This window comes from Halichoeres trimaculatus, unplaced genomic scaffold, assembly GCF_033239565.1.
Source record: "Halichoeres trimaculatus isolate MK-OKI-2021-1 unplaced genomic scaffold, fHalTri1.1 fHalTri1_scaffold_23, whole genome shotgun sequence".
Lineage (NCBI taxonomy): Eukaryota > Metazoa > Chordata > Actinopteri > Labriformes > Labridae > Halichoeres > Halichoeres trimaculatus.
Genome location: NW_027437201.1, coordinates 24278565 through 24299066, shown reverse-complemented (window position 1 = coordinate 24299066; position 20502 = coordinate 24278565). Strand labels below are relative to the sequence as shown.

Below are 20502 nucleotides of genomic sequence, written 5' to 3'. Positions count from 1 at the left end.
TCAGAAATCCTTAATATAAAGCACATTGAGCTCACCTATGATGAAATGTCCTCTATTGATAAACCAATTGTTTTATTCTTAGAGAGGAAAAAAATTAAAAACTGACCCTTTTGATTCGATTGAGGTGCAGTTTTTGATGTTTGATGGTATCTCCCTAAATCCTTCCTCAGAGTTAGGAATATTTGACATTTGTAAATATTTGGTTGGTTAAAGGTGATTTTTATTATTTATTCATTTATTGGTGATTTCGGGTGATTACTCTGATCATTTTAAATGTTGCTGCTGAGGTTGTTGATGCACTGTGAGGACTATTCGTATTTTGAGTGTGTTGGTGTGTGTTTCTTAAGAAAATGTCTTTCATTGGGTTTATCTGTGTTCGGCAGGCAGACCTGTGAGCAGGGAAAGTGTTGTGTGTAATGGATGAATGGGCTGATGGATGGCAGTCAATCAGTCAAACACAGAACACTACACGCTGTTATAATCGTGCTGATTGGTGAAATCGGTGCTCGTAAAGTGGGAAAACCAATTTGAGTCGTGGTGTAGAAGCAGCCGGAGTCAGCCGAACATAAAACCACTCATTCCACCTGCAGACCCTGAGCTTTCTAATATTTTCATCATTTCTGCCGTGTTGTGTTTGATCTGTGGAGTATTTCTGGCATCTTTTGAAGCCTGAAAAGTGAAAGCATGAATGTTTCAGTGGGTTGCTCTCCCAGGAGTCAGGGACTCAGTAATCACACCGACCGGCTGCACAACGCTGGCAGGACGCTGATTTGCTAGCTGCCGGCGGGATGGTGTTGGAGTGAAAAGATTCACATTGTGCAGCGAGCTCCGGGTCTCTCAGATGATTCTTCACTTCACCTCAGATTCTCCGAACCCTCCTGAGATCAAACACGACGCTGCAGGCGCTGCCTGTTTGTTTTGCATGGATGTGAAGGTGTGAAATTGTGCGAGGGTTCAGAAAAACAGAGAAACAAGCGGCTCAAGAGAAAATCTCTCAACTTACAATTCTGGTTTTTCACCTTTTATAAGGTGACACAGCTGATCTCACACCTCGTGGTTTCAGTTGGTTTCTCTCTCAGGGACAGAGGATGGCGAATGTTTGGATTCAGAGGTTTAGTCCTGTTTGATCGGAGCCGTTTGCTGCAGCGAATCCTGTTTTTATGAAGGTTATTATGAATAAGACATGTGCCCACAGGCTGAACAGAGACAGACACAGAGCTCAGCTTCAGTCAGTGTGATATCAGTTTAACATCTGAAGTAATTTCAGCATTGTTATGTGGCAGCGCTGTGAACGAGGGCAGCGCCACCTGGAGGCTAACACCACAGGATGTCAGTTTAACACTTTAACCGTCAGATAACGACAACAGAAAGCACACAGCTCAAATAAAACCCACAAGACAAGAGAACATGATTTCCAAAGTGTTACAAATACTTAATTAATGAAACTGATGTAAATAAAATAAAGAGTAAATAATGAAGAAGGAGTGATGTAAGGGAACCACATGAGAAATATAGAAGGATCAGGCTGGGACCACGAAGCAACCGTGACCTCAGCGGTTTTTTTTTTTGGTTTGTTTTTTTTGTTTGTTTTGTTTTTTTGCTCAAAATTGCTTATTTTAAATCTGTTTCACCTCAAAAACCATTTTCACTATAGTCCATGTTCATCTTCTCTCCAAGGCTGTCAGACAGGATGTTTTCACGTCTTCTTGTTTTTCTTCATTTTATTTCCTGATATATTTTTATATTTAAATTTCTATTTTTTTCCTTAAAATATATATATATTTTTTTTTACAATTTTTAAAAATGTATACTGTCGAAAGAGGGAAACAGCATTTTCATTTCTCTGTTTGTCCTCATAAATATAGAAAATTGAAAATAAAAACCCTTTAATCTTGAATCCTGACTCAGCAAACCAAAAGTAAATAGGGGACCTCCACCAGGGAACCGGTCCAGCTCTGGGGCCATCCAGGGTCAATCGAAATAAAATAAAATAAAATAAAATAAAATAAAACAATAAAATAAAATAAAATAAAATGATAAGAAATAAAATAAAATAAATAAAAATAAAATAATAAAATAATAAAATAAAATAAAATACAATAAAGTAAAAAAATAAAAATAAAAAATAAAATAAAATAATAAAATAAAATAAATAAAATAAAACAAAATAAAATAAAACAAAATAAAATACAATTAAAACGTGCTACAATGGCTGCATTCATTTGACTGTAAACAAAAAGATTAAACTGTCACCCAAATCAGAAATACCCCAAAACTGAACAACTAATTACAAAAAAAAAAAAAAAATGGAAACTAAATTAATTCATAAAAAACAAAGCAAGATATTCAAAGGTCAAAATCAATAATATTTTAAAGAAAAACAGAAAAAATAAAAGAAAAGGAGCAAATTAACTTTTTAATAATCTACACATTTTAAATCAGTGGCCAGGAAGCAGCTGGTTCAGTGTCTGTCAGGACCAACACAGAGCAGCCACCAAGATCAACAAAGACCACGTAGAGTCCAGAAACAGCAACACGGCTCAGAAACGGCCGCATATGGTGAGCAGGGAGGATGCGTCACACTGCCCCTTGTGGCAGGGAGTGTAGCTTCCTATCTTATATTATTTACAGGGACACGTAACACTCCAGGGTCTGAGGGTCTCATTCTCTGTCTCAGGAGATGAATTAGATTTTTAGAGACGCTCAGGTTTTAGTTTGATTATCTGACTCTGTGTGTAAGATATGGAAGGAGCTGATCATTGCTCATGAGCTAACTTCAGCGTGGGCAAAGGTTCCCCTCCTCCTCTTCCTCCTCCTCTTCCTCCTTCTCCTCTTAAAGCTTAAAGATCAAACTGAAGTGAGAGGAAACGTCCTGGAGGAGCTCGATGTTCCCAGGAGAAGCTCTTCCCATCTTTCCTTTCTTTCCACCCACACCCACTCACAAACATCCAGCGTGGTTATGCTTCAGCTGCAGGTCGGAGATGTTTCTCCGTGTCCGACACCCTGAGCACAGAAGGAATCATGAAATCTGACATTTGAAGAGGCGAGCGTGGCGGTCTGTGAAGAAACCCAGCGAGGGCGCTCGTTGCTGATGACCTTTAGGATGTAGATGCAAAGACGAGCATCGATCAGTGAAGGTCTCGTAGGAAGACCCAGGATGGATTTTTTATTATTACATGTATGACGGATTAATGCTTTGATAAGCGTGTATGTGATGTTACAATAATCTCTATAACAGGGGTCTGCAACCTTTACTTTCAAAGGAGCCGTTTAGCCTCAGCTCACCTGGATTAAAGTCAATCAGCCACAAAATCTACTTTATCTTCACAATTAGGATTATAAAGTGTTTAAAACATAGTAAAAATCAAGTTAAGAGTCATCTACATGTGGGTTTTTCTTACTTTTTTTTATTTTTGATTTATTTATTTATTTTATTATTTTACACATGATGTCTTCTTTTTTAATGTTTAATAGATCTGCAAAATAATGCATTTTTTTAGATTCACAAAATTTGCAAAAATTACAAATAATTAAAACAAAAATTGAAACAAAAAATGAAAAACATTCAAAAAGAATTCAAACTTTTTTTTGCTAAATTTTACACGTGATTTCTTCAGTCTTTATTTTACAAGATTTGCAAAAAAAATTGCAATTATTTTTAATTCACAAAATTTGCAAAAATTGAAACAATGAATGAAAAACTTTTAAAAAATAATTAAAACCTAAACATTTGCAAAATAATTCAAGTAATTTTCATATTTCAAGTGTTTGCAACATTTACAAAAAATGAAATTTCCAAAAATGTTAAAATTTAAAAATATTGTTCTTTTTTTCCACGTGAACTTTCAAAAAACAATTGCAAAAATAACAAATGAATAAATTTGCAAAACAATTCAACACTTTTGAAAGATTACCTTAATTTGATTACAAAATATCACTTAATTCTTCATTTTTTGTTGTTTGCTAATATCTTTCCACTTATCAATCATGTATAATATGCCGTCATATTGTCAGTTAAATGAATCCACCCACACAGAATTAAAATCAGTATTTTCTTCCAGATGAGTCTTTTTGTAGATGTAGTTATCTTCCCAGGGCTGTAAAACTTGAGGTTAGCCACAGGTGCATGGAAAGTTGGTGGGCTGTTGATGTTGTAGGAGGTGAAGTAGAGCGGTGGCAGGCTTTATTGACAGATGGGATGAAGATTTAGTTCAACTAAATGTTAACACAGGATTTTATTTAGTGTCAGTGTCTTTAACCATCAATACCCCCTGGAAGAAAAATAACTATTCTTTATTTCATGAATATTTTTAAAGCTACAAGGGTTGAAGACCGTTGGTCTGTAATAAGACACCTGACAGGCGTGCGTGTCATCTGCATAGAGCCGTAACCCAAATATCAGTTTTCACCTTCAAATGAGTCGTAGCTAAAAATGCGATGTGTCTTTTTTAGCTGTCGTACGGCTGCAGTTTGGCCGACTGTCCTCTGCAGAAATTTTGTGTTTCACTGGATTTTAAAATCAACAGAAGCATTTGGGTTTAGGAGAAGACGTTTTCTGACTCCTCCGTGCTCACAGAGATGGAGGAACCTGCTGCAGAGTCACCACCGGCGGGTAAATGTTCAGCAACTCCAGGATTTCAACCCATCATCTCGACCTGAACATGAGCCCTCCTCGTTCTGGGTTCGTCTCCTCGTCTCGTTAGAGAGCTGTTTTTAACGCTCGCACCGAGCACGAGGAGTCTCCTCTTTTCTCTCCCTGACGAAGAGGAGCAGGAGAGGATATCTTGACTCGTTCTGACAGGATCATGTTGACCTCCAGTGATTTCTGGCGTCTCAGCCTGGATGGAGGTCGTTGTGTTGCTGTTAAAAGTGGAGCAGGAGCCTGAAGCGCGGTGGCAGTCGCCCGGCAGCCATGGTGGAGGGAGTGAAGCTGCTTTTTTTTTCTTTGTGGATGTCTTCGGGACACGTTGGGCTTTCTGATGTGACACTGAGCCTCTGTAACGGTCCTGAAACTGAGCCTCTTGTCTGTTAATTTGTGTTTTTGGATGGAGGAGGAAACCCTGCTCCACCCATCCTTTCTTTAAGATGTTTTCCCGCCCGGCTTCCTCTCCTTTGGGAAAGCTTCTCTCAGGTGTTTCTGGTTGTAGGAGCAGGTTTTTCCTCCCAGGTTGGACCCCAGTCTGCTGCTCCTGCCTCCTGTTGATGCTTGTTGTCAGGACTATTAAGCCCTGGGATGGAGAGAGGAGGAGGAGGAGGCAGCGGAGCATAATATAAAGCAGCTAACTCCCTAATCCCCGCACACCGGACCACGCTCATCCCCTGAGCTCTGCAGGAAATGAAATAGTAACACTCTGAAAAACCAGCGACTTCCTCTTCGTCTTCCAGTCCCTGCGTCTTTGCACAGCACAGATCATCTCCTGTGTCTCCTCTGAATCCTCTCCTCCTCATCAATCTTCCTCCTTTCCAAACCCATTGTTTAAATTTCAGCTTCACTCCGTTTAGTTAAATAATATGGATTCATCGCTCATCGAGGTCTATAAAAGCTATTTTCCATCAAAGAGAAGAATCAAACGGCTCTAAAGCTGTCAGATGTTTCAGTCTGCAGTGATTACAGACTCATTTCGTCTTTTTCTGCTGGTTTTAAACATATTCTGAGCCTTTCTTCCTTCAGAAAAGTTGTTTTCAGATTGTAAACTCCTGGTGATTGCGTTCAAACATCCCTCCTATAAATAACCGAAGCAGCTCGTCACTCCATATTTAGCAGAGTAACCCTGACTGTCTGCCGCTTTCATGTTTCTAACCATGCTGGATCAATACCTCATCAGCACCTTGTAAGGCCGCTGCACCGCGGGCAGAATAAACAAACAGGAGAAAAACACAGATTCTTACAACCAGGAGTCTTCATCTCTGAGAGTCTGCTTTGTCTTCCTGTGTCAGAGATGTTGTTGCACAAAGACTTTATGTTCAGCCTGTTGGCAGCGTGTTGCCTCCAGCTGCTGTTTGCTGCAGAAACATTTCAGCCAGTGGTGTTCACAGAGGGGGGCAGGAGGGGGAGTGAGCCCCTGGTGGCCTAAAATGCTAAAAAGCCCTGTAGCCAAAATGTGCTAAAGTGACGTTTTTTGAGCCAAAACCAAGGGGCAACATCCTGTTAGTAAAATTGAAGCCTTACATTAGACGCATGAAAATTCAAGAAGGTGGCGATTTTTCAAGATGGCTGACATCTCTATCAAATTGTACGCACAGTTTTTTAATAGTTCAAACTGTGATGCAAGCTTAAAAGTTGGCACAGATACTCTCTATTGGCCACTTATTTGAAAAAAAAAAGACTTAAGACAATTGAAAATTAACTATGGTAGTCGTTTTTTAAGAAAGCCTTTTTTTTTCACCACCCTTGTAGAAAGTTGGTATTAGGACTGTTCATGAGGTCACTTGACCTGAAACCATTTACAGTCACTTGAAATTTTAAAGCTGAAGACCAGGAGTGTTTATTTGGCTGTGTTGTGTCTAACTCTTTACCCTAAAACTGTCAGATTTGATAAAACCTGCCAGGAGTGCCTCCTAACAGCATAGCTCACAGGGTTCATGGAAGTACACAAGCTCCCTTACCACGACAAGGTGACAGCCACAAGGGAGACACTTTTTTTTTTTGCCTTTTTTTCTTTAATTTTTTTAATACGTTTTTGGTTTGGTTTGAAATATATTTATACTGATATTTTATAAAATTTATATTAAATTTATATCTAATTATATTTATATTTAGTTTGATTTTTTTTGTTTTGTTTGTTAATTTGTTTTTGGTTTGGTATTATATATATATATATATATATATATATATATATATATATATATATATATATATATATATATATATATATATATATATATATATATATATATATGATTAATTTATTTTTAATTTATATTTAATTATTATTTATATTTAGTTTGAGTTGTACCATATATATATATATATATATATATATATATATATATATATATATATATATATATATATATATATATATATATATATATATATATATATATATATATATATGATTAATTTATTTTTAATTTATATTTTATTATTATTTATATTTAGTTTGAGTTGGGTTTTTTTTCATTTTTTATTTGTTTTTGGTTTGGTTTTATATTTAATTCATATTTTCATTTGATTTAATTTATATTTAATTTATATTTATATTTGATTAAATTTATAATCAATTTATATTAAATTTTTATTTATAATAAGTTTGAGGGGTTTTTTTTCTTTTTTTTTGATATGGAAACAGTAACTTTGTCAATGTAATTTAGGGGAAGGGGGGAAGGGAAAACAAAAAGACAGATAAGTAAGTAGCACAGCTGTGGTTCTGAATTGACAGACCACTAAACATATGATTTAGCAACTAATGCTGAATGGCAATGTGATCAGCTCCTGAGGCAACAGCAGCTCTGACTGACTATGTGTTTACCTGCAAAGTAAGAAGACCTGAAAAATCAAAGAGTGTCCTTCAGAGAGTATTTTTACCAAATTTCATGCTTGGATCATCATTTGAATTGTAGGATTAATGAGCATTCAATGGAAATGGTGTTGTCTTTAAACATTGTCGAATTTTCAGGGTGTCTAACATTTTACTTCAAGAGTGTCTCTTAGAGAGCATCTGTGCCAAATTTCATGCTTCCGTCATCATGTGAATGATTTTTTCACTATTCTGCAGCACTAATGAAGAAGTGCTGAAAGTCGCTGTTCGTCGAGAATTCACTTGAGTCTGGGTGCAGAAAGAGCAGCCTTAAAAACGGACTTGTACGACATTAAAAAGCATATTTACAGCCTGGTTCAAAAACAGCTTGGGTCTAAAACGCTGATGTCACTATAGAAGTTATTAGGATGGTTTGATTGTCCAATCAGAGACACAGCTCAGGTCACATGACTGAAAAGAGCCCTGTAGCTGTTCAAAATAAAACTTACTGCTGGCATCGTGGCAAATGTTGCTCCATCCACAGATCGGCTTCATTTCAAGTGTCAGGAGCAGACGGGTGACTAGGCTACGTCCATGTTTTATACAATCTATGGCCAAAACATGCTGAAATGCACCCTTTAGGGTTTAAATTTGCTAAATTATTGTCTATGAAACCCAAAAATTGACTAAAGTGCCCTCTTTAGAGTCATGACAGTGTGTTTGCGTGCTCTCCTCTAAGCCACAGTTTATGCTCAAGTGTCCTCTTTGGAGCCAAAACGTGCTGAAGTGCCGCCTTGGCCAGAAAAAGTGTTTGAAATTTCCCCCTCTGTGTTTAGAAAACGATAAACTGCCCTCTTTAATCTTCTTTTTACCCCTGCCCTTCATAAAGTCTTTCTTTAAAAACCCTGAACCATCTCTGCCCTCTGAAGCCGCTCTTTGATTAAAGCGCTGATCTCTGCGTGCTCACAGGACGCTGTGAATCCTCAGAGAAGCTCGGCCCGTCTCCTCTTCCTGTTTGCTCTGAGAGCAGGAGGAGGTGAGGAGGAGGTGGGGAGGAGGTGGGGCTGTGTTTGGGCAGCTCAGGGTTTGGTGGACTCCTGGAACCACATGCTCCTAAATGAAGTGATGTGAGTGTTGCTGCTGTCTCTGTGAGGGACTTTCAAAGCCGGCGCTGGCGTTCAAAGAAAGTGAGATTTGAATAATTCAGTCGTTCAACAAGAAAAGCCTGGGTGGTGGGACGCTGAGAGCAGCTGAGCTGATTCTTGGACGGGCTTTATTTGACTTATTCATGTTTTTCCACGTTACCAGTTTGGACTGGATTTGCACCTTTCCTGCTGCTCTAATTATTCTCAATCTGCAGAGTTTCTCTCAGTGTTTGCGGCTCTTCGGTTGCTGTTGCTTCGAGATTTGAAGGATGAAAGATGTTCATTTTTGCAGGAAGTTTAAGATGTAAAAACAGGTTTGAGAGATTCTCCAGTAGCAAGAGGAAAAGCTGCTGTAAATCCTCCTCATTGTAAAGATTGTCTCCTGCAGCGATGGCTGACTCTATTTGCTGTTTGTGACTTTTTTCCTCAGACAGATGAAGTGATCAGACTCTCTCTGCGTTGTGTTTTAGCGAGGAGAGAAAAAGGCTAACGGTGTAAAAAGGACGCAGTGTTTTCACTCCCTGCTCCTCAGGCCGGCGTCCACACCATCCTCGCGCCGAGCTCCTTGCACATTTATTTTGCTGTCACTCACATGCGTCAGCCTTCATCACCGTCATCCTCCCGCCTGTCCCCGGCGGGCCGACTGCTGCGGCAGGAGGGTCTCGGTCATACAGTGACCCCGTCAGACGAGACGGAGTGAGCAACCCGTCTGCAGCTGAACTGTCTCTTTACCTTCGTGTCCCGCGGCCAAAACACGCGCTCGCCTGTTCGTCCAACACTGTCACAGGAAATTTGTTTTGGACTCTGAACTTTTCTGGAGCTCAAACATCAGATATGTGACGGGGAGGTGGACGGGAGCATCTTTAAATCTCTTCATTTTCAGACTCCTGCTGCAGAGAATCAGGTCTCTGCAGTGGCGTGCGTCATCTTTTTGCTCGCTGAGGGGCAGTTAGTGTGTTGTGCTCCCATCAAGGCACTTTTGCACACATTTTAGCTCAGCTTGTGGCTCCCAGAGGGCGACGAAGCAGGTCTTCAACAATCAGGCCCCTCACCTGCCCCTCCTCTGTGCACACCACTGCTTCTGTCACCTTTTCTTTTCCATCAAAGATCTCAAAAGAAGTCTTCTTAAAAATGTAAAATATACGAAAACACAGCTTTTTATTCAGTTTTCAAACTTCTATCTGATGCATCTGCAGGAGGAGAAACTCTGACGTCCAACGTTTTGCACAAACGCAGTACAACTTCTCAGTTTTCAGTGTTTACCTGTCGAATGTCTCCTGCCAGAACAAGTTAACACAGCAACAGGTGTGACGAAGAGTCAGACACGATGAAGACTTTCTCTATATGTGTGTGTGTGTGTGTGTGTGTGTGTGTGTGTGTGTGTGTGTGTGTACCTGCAGTCTATCTAAAGGTCACAATGACAGGGGTTATATCTCAGAGCAGGAGAGAGTGTGTTATGAGAGCACGACTGTGGCTTTAAGTGCAGGTCAACAGGGTATCAAACACACACACACACACACACACACACACACACACACACACACACACATAATGACTCAGTAAGGCTTCATGTAGCTCTTCAGATGTGAAGTTAAGTGTTTTTCGCTCAGACCTGTTGAATCACGTCTGCAGAGAGTCTCTGAGCTCAAACCAGAACCTGATGATCCAATCAAAGGGTTTCAGGGTTTCGGTCTCTTCTGGATCTCTTTTTGGGCTGAGAAGTTTCTTTGAGGTACATTTCTACTCATCTGGTTTTAGGAGTTGAAGTAAAGCAGAAACAAGGTTGAGAAGTTTTGCTGAGCTGCAACTTTTTCTGAAATAACATCCACGTTATTTACCTCTGACTCGTCCAACCTGAAAAGTTTCTGTGCAGTTTTTCCCTGAACCTGAAATCTGGAGGTGCTTTTCTATTTTTGCTATGAAGACACATTTAAAAGTGACAGAAAAGGATCTGGATCCTTGTTTTCTTACACGTTAAGAGAAACAAACTGGAACCTTTAGGTCTGAAACTGAAGATGGACTTTGTTGTTACATTTTGTGCTTTAACCCTCAGGAGGAATCAGGGACATTTTTGTTCTTTCAGGACATTTTTTGATCCATTTTTGTCTGTAACTTTAGTTGAGTTACTCCATGCAGAGTCATGTTTTGTAAGAAGGTTTTTTCATAGAAAATCTTAAAATTTAAATTTGCTCAGACTTATTATGTAACTTCAGTCCTAAATCAATGTATCAAATATTAAATACTTTTTGTTAAATTAACCCTTTTTTCAAATAATAAATGTTGGGATGGATGGGCATTTTTGTTTTAAACTTTGAAAAAATATCAGACTAGATGTAAAATTGATTTTGATGCATTGCAATTATTTATTTATTTATTTATTTATTTACAGTGTCCAATTATTATTATTTTTTTTCATTTTATTTTTTTACTTATTAAGGTTAACAGAGGACAAAAATTTGATCCTGCATTCTATGATTATAGGTTTTAAATGTTTAATGTTTTTTTTTTAATTAGCAATGAGCTTTATTGAAAGATCTGAGAAAATAGAAGCAAAATATTAATGTGTTAATTTTTTCATGTTTTTTTAATCTATTTCTTGTTTTTAATCACAGTTTTTGAAGGAGGAGAAGTTTTTGTCCTCTAACGTCCTTGGACGGTTTTAATTAAAAATCTTACACTGCAAAAAATAAAAATAAATAAATAAATAAATAAATAAATAATAATAATAATAATAATAATAATAATAATAATAATAATAATAATTTAATTTTTCTCTTACAGAAAAAACTGTGACATCATGTAAATAAATGGGCATTCAAATGTTTTGAATTAAAAAAGTAAACAAAAAAAAGTAATATTTGATAATTTTGATTAGGACTGTAGCTGATTGAAAGATTTGACCAAAAAAAAGTAGAAAAAAAAATTAAATGGTTAAGATTTTCTTGAAGTTTTTTGAAGAGGTCATTTTTATCCTGTGGTGTACTTTAAGGGTCATAAATCAAATTATGTCTTCAGTCTCCATGAGCTCAGCTGAGTCTCTGTCCTGGTTGGACACAGAGTCACGGAGCTCTGTGTGTCTGTAGGTCACTCTGATGTCAGATGAAAACTCCTCGTCGTCGCTCGGTGTGATCCACGGAGCTCAAAGTGTTCAGAGCTGAGCTATCAGCTGCACGCTGGCCCGTCGTCTGCAGGATGCTGCGCGTCATTAGGATTATCACGCGGCGGCAGAGGACCAGGCCGGCCCGTGGCGCTTTGATAAGTGCAAACCTCTCGCTCCGCTCTCCCTGAAAAAGCTTTTGTGGCTCGACATTTTGGCAGAGCGGGCCGTCACGGGAAGAGCGGAGGCGGCGTTGTTGTTTTCAGGGAGGTGAACTTTTCAAACCGGCACAGCACCACCAGACAAAGACGACACGAGCGAGGAACAAAGGCGGGGAAGCAGCTGTGGACTGTTTAGCAGCTGCTGAGTCTGACTGTGTGATTAAAGCCTGAACTAACTCTGAGTCTCTGTGTCTGTCTGCAGGCGGTGGAAACAAACCTGGCCTCCAAAGACAGCCACTGGGTGTTCGTCAATGAGGTAAGACCTTTACAACACGTTTTCCTGACTTCACACACTCACACCAAAGGATCCAGATTTTAACTCTGTCACTTTTTAACACACTGAGCTGAAAACTGCCGCTCTCTGAGGAGGATCATTAGTGCCCGATTGTTCTGAAGAGCTGAACTCAAGGTTGCACACGGCGTCGGGTCAGATGTGTTTTAAAGAGGCCCTGCAGTAATTAGAGCTGGATGTGAGGATAAAGCTTCTGCTCTGACTCTGAGTGAAAGCTTCAAGAGCATCTTTCTGTGTGTTCAGACATGAAACACAAGTCCAGAGCCTTTCTGTGCCTCTCGGTCAGACGTCTGCCAGCGTGAGCGGCTCTCCACGCTGGAGGTAAATGAAATGAGTGGGGCTGAAAAGAGGAAATGACAGCATCTTCTGCCCAGCTGTGACGCTGCTAAAACCCAGAGCAGCGGCGTCTCCTGAGCACACACGGCTCTGACTTCTTGGCTCGGGGTAAAGTGATTTTCTGCTTTTTTTAAAAATTATCTTTCCTTTTTAATTTCTCACCCTGCTCCCAGTTTTCACTTCCAAGCACCTTCCCGGCCAATTAACTGAGCTGACAAGAGAGTTAACAGAATAACTCAGGGAGGCGACGGGAGCTGTCATCTCCTGGAGTCCTCTCAGCTCGCTGCGAACGCCAGATTTTATTTTCTTCGCTTTTCTTTTACCTCTGAGCATCCCAGTCTACCTAAATCATTTTTTATAAACATAAAAACCTTCATTTAACGCTCAGTCAGACTGTCTGTTTGAGCCTTTTGTGGCGTGTTGAATCAGACTGATGAACGTGTATTTACAAAACAAAAACACTCACGCACAAGCAAGTCACTAGATCTGTTTGACAGGCCTGTAGGTCAGCTAGAGACATTATTACCGCTCATTTAATTAGGAAGACTTACATATTAGTTAGCTTGTTTAAGCTATGTCAGTGTTAGCAGATGTTAGCATTTTAACAGTCGTAGCAGCTAGCTTAAAGACACTCAGTGGGTTTTGTGGTGATGGATGAAGTTAGATGTTGTCGAGTTAATGGCTACGTTTACTCATAGTCAATATTCAGATTAAGATCCTGATCAAAACAGCAACGCACAGAGAATGTGAAGCAATGCGTGTCGCATCCACCACATCTTCCTGTATCCATAGCAACAGCAGCAGCAGCATGGCGGACTTCCTGTACTCAAAGACCAAGGCTGTGTCTGAAATCACTCCCTTTTCACTGTATAGTGAATACGCCATGTCATAGTGCTGTCCGAAATCTGAGTGAGCATGGTCATTCACTACATAGTCCACTCAATGTATCCCACAATGCATTTTGAAAAGTAGTGTATTAGCGATGCTCACTATATGAGCGATATATCCCATCATGCATTGCTGTTCAAACAGAAGAAATGGCTGATTACATGATTATTGATTACTGTTCAGATGATTGCGTCTCACAACTTCAAGTAGAAAAACAAACAACGCAGACGTTAGCCGCTAAACCGTTCATCGCAGGTGATGCATTCACTGGACATTGTAATTTTTAAACACAGCACAACTCCCGCGCAAATATATAGTTTATATATTTAAAAAACAACATGTGATAAATGTTTCTTTATCTGTTGTGGAAAATGAGCTAAGTATAAAATTAGTTATCACTGAAATAAATACTGTTTACGGCATGTGTCCGTGAGTGACACAAGAGTAAATACGTCACTGTTAGCGGCTGGCAAGTGAGTGAGTAGTGTCCGTAATATTGTTTTAATTTAGCTGATGTCGTAGATTATATAGTCCACTACATCTAATTCACTTTATAGAGAGTAGTGAGTAGGGAATAAGTGAATGATTTCAGACACAACCTAAGAGTCCTTGCAAACAGAGCATGCTCAGAACACAGATTAATGCTCCTTTGGATGGAGATGTCCTGATAGGCGTATCCATGACCAAATGTTCAGGTTAGAAAAGGAGGAACCCAGGGGGTATTTCAGGTTTTTAAAAAGGGTTGTTGGTGTTGACATAGCTGTGTTATGCTAATATTCTGAATGTGAAAGGGTTAATGACTGCATGTGCTGATTTTTGAGTCGCAGACCTTACAGACCCCTGTTCTCTCCTTCATACCATCATCGACGACAAAATCCTGGACCCTAAACTGAACTATTCTTGGTCTGTTTGCCTAAATGACTGCTGCTCCTGTGATGACAGCTGTTAGTCTGTGCAGCATAAAAAATAAATTATTTAACCTAATTTGATTTTAAAAAATGAAATGTTTGAATTAAATAAGTCTAGTTCTTTTTGAGTCTTCTGTCTCAGGTCATGACGACCAAGTCAAAGTCAACTTAAGTCAGGCCTTCAGCTCTGATAGAAGATGTTATCACGCAGCACATAGTTTCAGTAAATCCTGTGACTCGGTGTCAAACCTGAAGGTAAAAAGTTGAACTGGGTGAAAGTAAAAAAAAAAACTTTTTCTTTGGTTTCACAGAAACGGATTTAAAGAGATAATTGTTTCCTTCACATCAACGTCTCAGAAAGAAAACACCCCTCTCTGTCACTGTGAAAACATCTTTTCATCAAGGAAATGTTTCATTTCAAATCATCCGCCTGACTAAATTACCCTTCCCCCTCTCTGCCCTCACTTTCTGTCCTTCCTCTCCTGAAACTCGATTAGGATTCCAGTTTTGACAAAGAAAAGCAAACAGTGTCAGGGTTTTATAAGTTAATGGAATTTTTTCCAAAACAAAATGGAAACTAAATTAAGAGTAACCTTTGAAAACACCAAAGCGGCGCCGAGCACCTCCAGGCTTTCTGTTGGTGTTAACAGAGGTCGAACGCCGTCACTTCTTTCTTTGACGGTGAAAAACTGAACGCTGCTTTGGGCTGAAACTTTCCTGGACTGAGTTTTTCCAGCAGCTCAGAGAAGTTTGGACAAAGCAGAACCAGAGAAAAGCTCTTTCACGAAACATACCAAGACATATCTATCTGATGAACGTGTCACGAGGAAAATATTGAGTTTAAATGATTGAACTCAAAGTAAGTTAAATTCTGTTGATCAACTTTTGAGAGAATGTGGTTTCCGAGTCTCCTCAGGCCTGTTTGTCAGACACAGATCTCAGATATTCCCTGAAAAGGCCTCACTCCCCCTGTTTGCTCTGCACAGCTGTGCTCCAGCAGCTCTGGGGTACAGGCGGCGGCGTGTGGAGAGCCCGGTGGCGGTGTACTACAAAGTCAGGCGGGTTGTCAACAGAAGGCGACTGTCCTTTTCACCCTCCGTCTGCTGGCATCACAAACACACACAGGCAGACTTCAGCGCTGATACCAATTAAAAAGACCTGGAGAGGAAGAGTGTGAGAGCGCGGAGAGCAGAGGGAGGATGAGAGGATGGAGAACAGAGGAAGAGGTGTAGAGAGGAGAAGTGTTACGGTAATGAGAAGGAGAGGTGACGAGGGATGACAGCAGTAATTAACCAGAGGAGGAGGGAGACAGAGAGGCCTGTGAGGCAGCAGCTGTCACTTTCATCTGATGAGCAGAAAGGTGTCAATCCAAATTAATTGACTGTGATTCTCACACTGAAGCTGCAGACGCTCCAAAATGTGAAAGTTAAAACAAAACACGTCTTTTCCTGCTCCCTGTTTCATTACTCTGACACTTCAAATCTCAGATAACCACATAAAAGAGATAATGAGGAACGTTCCTGTGTTTACAAAGCTTGACTTGTGGGGTGGGAGCGTGCCAGTGTTCCCACAGCCCAATGTTCCCACATTGATAAGATTAAATTCCAAATTCTGGTTTTGTTTATCTGACTTAAAGAAAGGGAAAACAGACATTCAGTATCCATTAAATCTACTTCAGCCAAAACTCTTTTCAATCAGAGCATTTTATTTTTTCTTAGTGAGATTGGGCTGATTGATGGGCTGTGGGAACATGGGGCCAAATCGTCCGTCACTAAAAAAGCCTTTGAGATGTGGGAACATTGGGCTGTGAAAATATATAACAGGGGAAACAAAGGCCTGTAAGATCATAGACATGAGGGAACATTTGATTATGGGAACTTAGGGCTGTGGGAACATTGCAATGAGGGAACAAAGATATGAGGGAACACTGTGCTGTGGGAACATAAAGATGAGGGAACATTTGGCTGTGGGAACATGAAGGTGAGGGAACATTGGGCTGTTGAACATAGAGGTCATGGAACATTGGGCTGTGGGAACATTGGGCTGTTGAACATAGAGGTCATGGAACATTGGGCTGTGGGAACATAGAGGTCATGGAACATTGGTTGTGGGATCATTGGGCTGTGGGAACATAGAGGTCATGGAACATTGGGCTGTGGGAACATTGGGCTGTGGGAACATTGGTTGTGGGAACATTGGGCTGTGGGAACACTGGGCTTTGGGAACATTTGGCTGTTGAACATAGAGGTAATGGAACATTGGGCTGTGGGAACATTGGGCTGTGGGAACATAGAGATTGTGGAACATTTGGCTGTGGGAACATAGAGATAATGGAACCTTGGGCTGTTGGAACCTTGGTTCTGTGGGAACATTGGGTTGTGGAACATGGAGATGAGGGAACACTTGGCTGTAGGAATTTAAGACTGTGGGAACATGGAAGTGAGGGAGCATAGGGATCTGGGAATATAGAAATAAGGAAACATAGAGATTAGGGAACATTTAGCTGTGGGAACATTTAGCTGTTGGAACATTGGGCTGTGGGAACATACTGATAAGGGAACATTGGGCTGTCATTACACAAAGATTAGGGAACTTAGTCTTGTGGTAACCAAGGGATGAGAGGACATTTGGCTGTGGGACCTAGGGCTAAGGGAACATAGAGTTGAGACATGAGGCTTTTAAACCAAGACCACATGTCACAAAGTTTAGAAATGTAACATTTACACCCAGGTCAAAGCCACAGAGTAAAGTGTGTTTTGAGATGTAATTTAAAGGGGCGCCGCCAGGGATTTTGGGCTCCATGAAAGGAATATTGCTGGGCCCCCATATAATTCTATTAGGGGCCTTTTCTGGACCTCTGTCAATGATGGTGGTCAATCTAAGAGGAAATGAAAACATGTATTTTTTTCCAAATCTAGTAAAAGATAAAAAGGACTTGACTTAGGATGAAAGCCTCAGCTGGAAGAAGCAGTTCATCAAATGTGAAGTCATGATTAAATATCACACCCTGGTTTTGACTGATTGAGGATTTCTTGGTTTTGTGGGCAGATAAATTAGAACTGAGCAGGGAAATGTGCTCAGACTGTGTTGGGCACGTTGGCTCCTGTCTTTAAGGAGTCTTGAAGTGTTTCAGTGAAAGCTACAGATGCTGCTTTCTTGTAAAGGTTTCTCACTTAAGATAGGAATCCAGTGTGTGAATGTACAGCTACTGATCACTGTCACTCACTTTGTCAAGAAATTAAATCTTCGTGTCAGTAACAGTCGCCTCAGACCTAAGCTTTGTTTTCAGAGAGTGAGCAGTAAATGAGCCTTCATAAAACAAAAGGAGAGCCGCACAAAGAGCTTCTGTGCTCAGGACGTCTTCATCAGCGCAGACGTCAGCCTCTCGTGGAGGCTGTATCTCTAAAGCAGGTTAATGTAAAACACAATCACCTGGAGCTTCCTTTAAAAGCTCTCTGCCGGGATGAGAAGAAAACGGACTCTAACTGTAAGCGACACACTTCCCTCTCTTTGAAATGCAAATCAGACGCTCAGTGAACAAAGAGAGTTACTTTACAGCTTCTGCAGGTGTGTCTGTTAAAGCCTGCGTCTGTATCGACACAGCCGTGTGTTCTCTGTCTGCTCCTCTTTGTCCTCCTTTTATCCGTCCCCATCAGCACTGGGAAACAAAGCACAGGCTAATGACTCGTTAGACTGCAGGTAATGAGAGCGGGGGGCTCTGCCAGCTCAGGATTAACAGGTAGAGGTCTGTGTGAGGAACGGTAATGAAGACCAAAGTCTGGGTTCACCGCGTTGAGTCAGAGAAAACACAGATCGAGACTCAAACTGCAGCTTGTTCCTCCTTAGATCGTACTGATGGAAGATGCTGTTACCACACAGGAAGCTACAACGAGTCTCAAACCTGTTGACTCCTGGTCTGGCTCTGCTCATTGTGTCCGTTTGTTGTTGTAGTTGAGATAAACGCCATCTTGTTTGGACACGCTTTGTTTTATTTTGAAAGTCACTGGATGTTTTTAGGTAGTTTCCATACACCACTTCCTGTCCCACTCAGTCGTCCCTACACTGAACTGACATGCCACAGCTCTGGCATCAGGCAAAAATAGGATGGTCACTTATTATTTGCTACCTGCCAGACCAGATCACAGCCCCATCCAAAACACTCACAGACGGACGAGTCCTCTCACTCCAGAAGTCTCTCCCAGCTGCAGCCGGAGCAGACCATCCAATCCCACACCTGAATAAAGGAGGAGGGTTGATATTTAGATATTAGCATAAAAAAACAAGAATTGACAGAAGAGAGTTTGTTTTACGTTGTTTGTTTTTCCTGTTTTCAATCTCTCCTACAATTTTATTCCAAATTCACATATTAATATGCAAATTAGTCAATGGCTGTATTGGTGGTATCGGCATGTTGAAGCTAGCAATGTCTCGCTCAGCTTTAATGATGTTTTAATTGTCAAACAGCCTCATTTTTCAGGTTTTACAGACTAAACATGATATAACTGATCAGAAGAACTGTTGGTAGCTGTTTATTGGGATGTGTGGTATCCTGTGCTGTTCAAAACAACAACAATGTACACTGAACCAAAAACCATGACCACAGAACAATGATGAGATCCGAATCGAGACAGACTGCTTGCAGGTTTGCAGTCCGTGCAGGTTTCATAAAAAGGAGATTTTTCTGGAAAAAGATGCTTTAAATATGGTGTGTAATGTGCTTTATTTAACATAAAAACTACTTTTCTCACATGCAAACTAAGTTATCTCACATCCAGCATGAATAGATGTACTTCACATGAAGTGTAGATGTTGTCTCACATTTGATTCACTATTTAACAGGAAATTATCCTTCATTTTTCTTCAAAGCAAGTGTCCAACTGTCAAGTGGTCAATGCCAGGCTCTTGTCTTGAAGAATATTTTCAGTCAGTTTTGAATCGAGTGTTGTCTGTGTTTATTTCAGCTTAAAAAAGTGAATCTCAGATAAAAGAGCAGGCGAGGCCTTCAGTCTGCTGCAGGAAGGAGTCCAGCAGCTTTATGTTGAGGTTTGCGATGAGCTAAAAGCCTGATACAGACGTTTATGGCGTATCAGCTGTCGTATTATAAAGCCTAACAGCGTGTTTATGATAAACACCTCCACATGTTTTCTATTATCTGAGGAGTTAAGCTGCAGCTTCATTGCTTCTGTTTAAACTGGAGTAAATTCTACACAATGTCCTTTAAGCCCCCTCCAGCAGGATCTCATCTCCCCTAACAACACCATTACCTGCTGCTGGAGCCGCGTTTCAGCCCGAGCGCTTTCAGAGAAAATAACCACCGTCCCTGCTCTTATCTGATTCTCCCTGTGATTCCCATGATCCCCGGCTCTACTCCCATTTGCTGCGGAGTCTGCCCGTCTCTGCATGCAGGTCATTACCATCCCTTTGTAATTTCACATCCGTTTATGCACCTCTTCTGCCTCAATTTGGCGGCTGAAAGAGAAGCAGGAAGTCCTCTGAATATTGATTGTATTGCTTTGTCTCTGACGGAGCTGGTGGAGCGCAGCTGTGTCTTTAACCCGGAGGCTGTGTGTGCTGGAAGAGACCGTCTTCATCTCACCTTCATGAAGTCTCAATTCTCCAAAGCTCAAAGAGCACTGATAGAGAACAAACTGTGCAGAGTGTAAAAGGTCCTTTGGGACTAATTAGAATTATTAATGCTTTAAATTTATTCAAGCACAGAGCCTGGAGGTTAGAGAAATACCGACTTAATATCCAGTCTCTGGGTGCTGCATGACTTATAAAACTCACTGATAACATTTTTTAAATGCACTGCGGGGCCTGTTAGGGAACACAGGTGCACAAAGCCGGTCTATAAAAAGTCTTTTCTCTGGGCCTGATCCACGGAGAAGAGACTGTGTTCCCAGAAAACCCAGAGAGAGCGAATTTACCGTGGACAGAGACCTGCTCAGGTTTACAACCATCGAACCGACAAACGACCACATGCTTTAACCCTCAGGGCCAATCAGGGAGATTTTTGTGTTTTAGGTCATATTTGATGATTTTTGGTCATTATTTTGGTTTTGTTACTTTACATGGAATAAAATGTTTTCATAAAAAAATCTTAAAATTCAAATTTAAGATTTTTCTAAGGTTAAATTTATGACCCTTAGAGGGCA

General features: G+C 40.4%; 1 protein-coding gene across 2 annotated transcripts in view; it reads left to right on the top strand.

Annotated features, from left to right (window-relative positions):
• The window catches only part of grid1b (glutamate receptor, ionotropic, delta 1b), a 528466-nt gene that overhangs the window by 436107 nt on the left and 71857 nt on the right, over window positions 1-20502 (top strand). For both annotated transcript variants that reach the window (XM_074663093.1, XM_074663094.1), the window contains exon 5: window positions 12126-12179. In XM_074663093.1, coding sequence (XP_074519194.1) covers window positions 12126-12179 — 54 coding nt within the window. The remainder of the gene's footprint in view (window positions 1-12125; window positions 12180-20502) is intronic.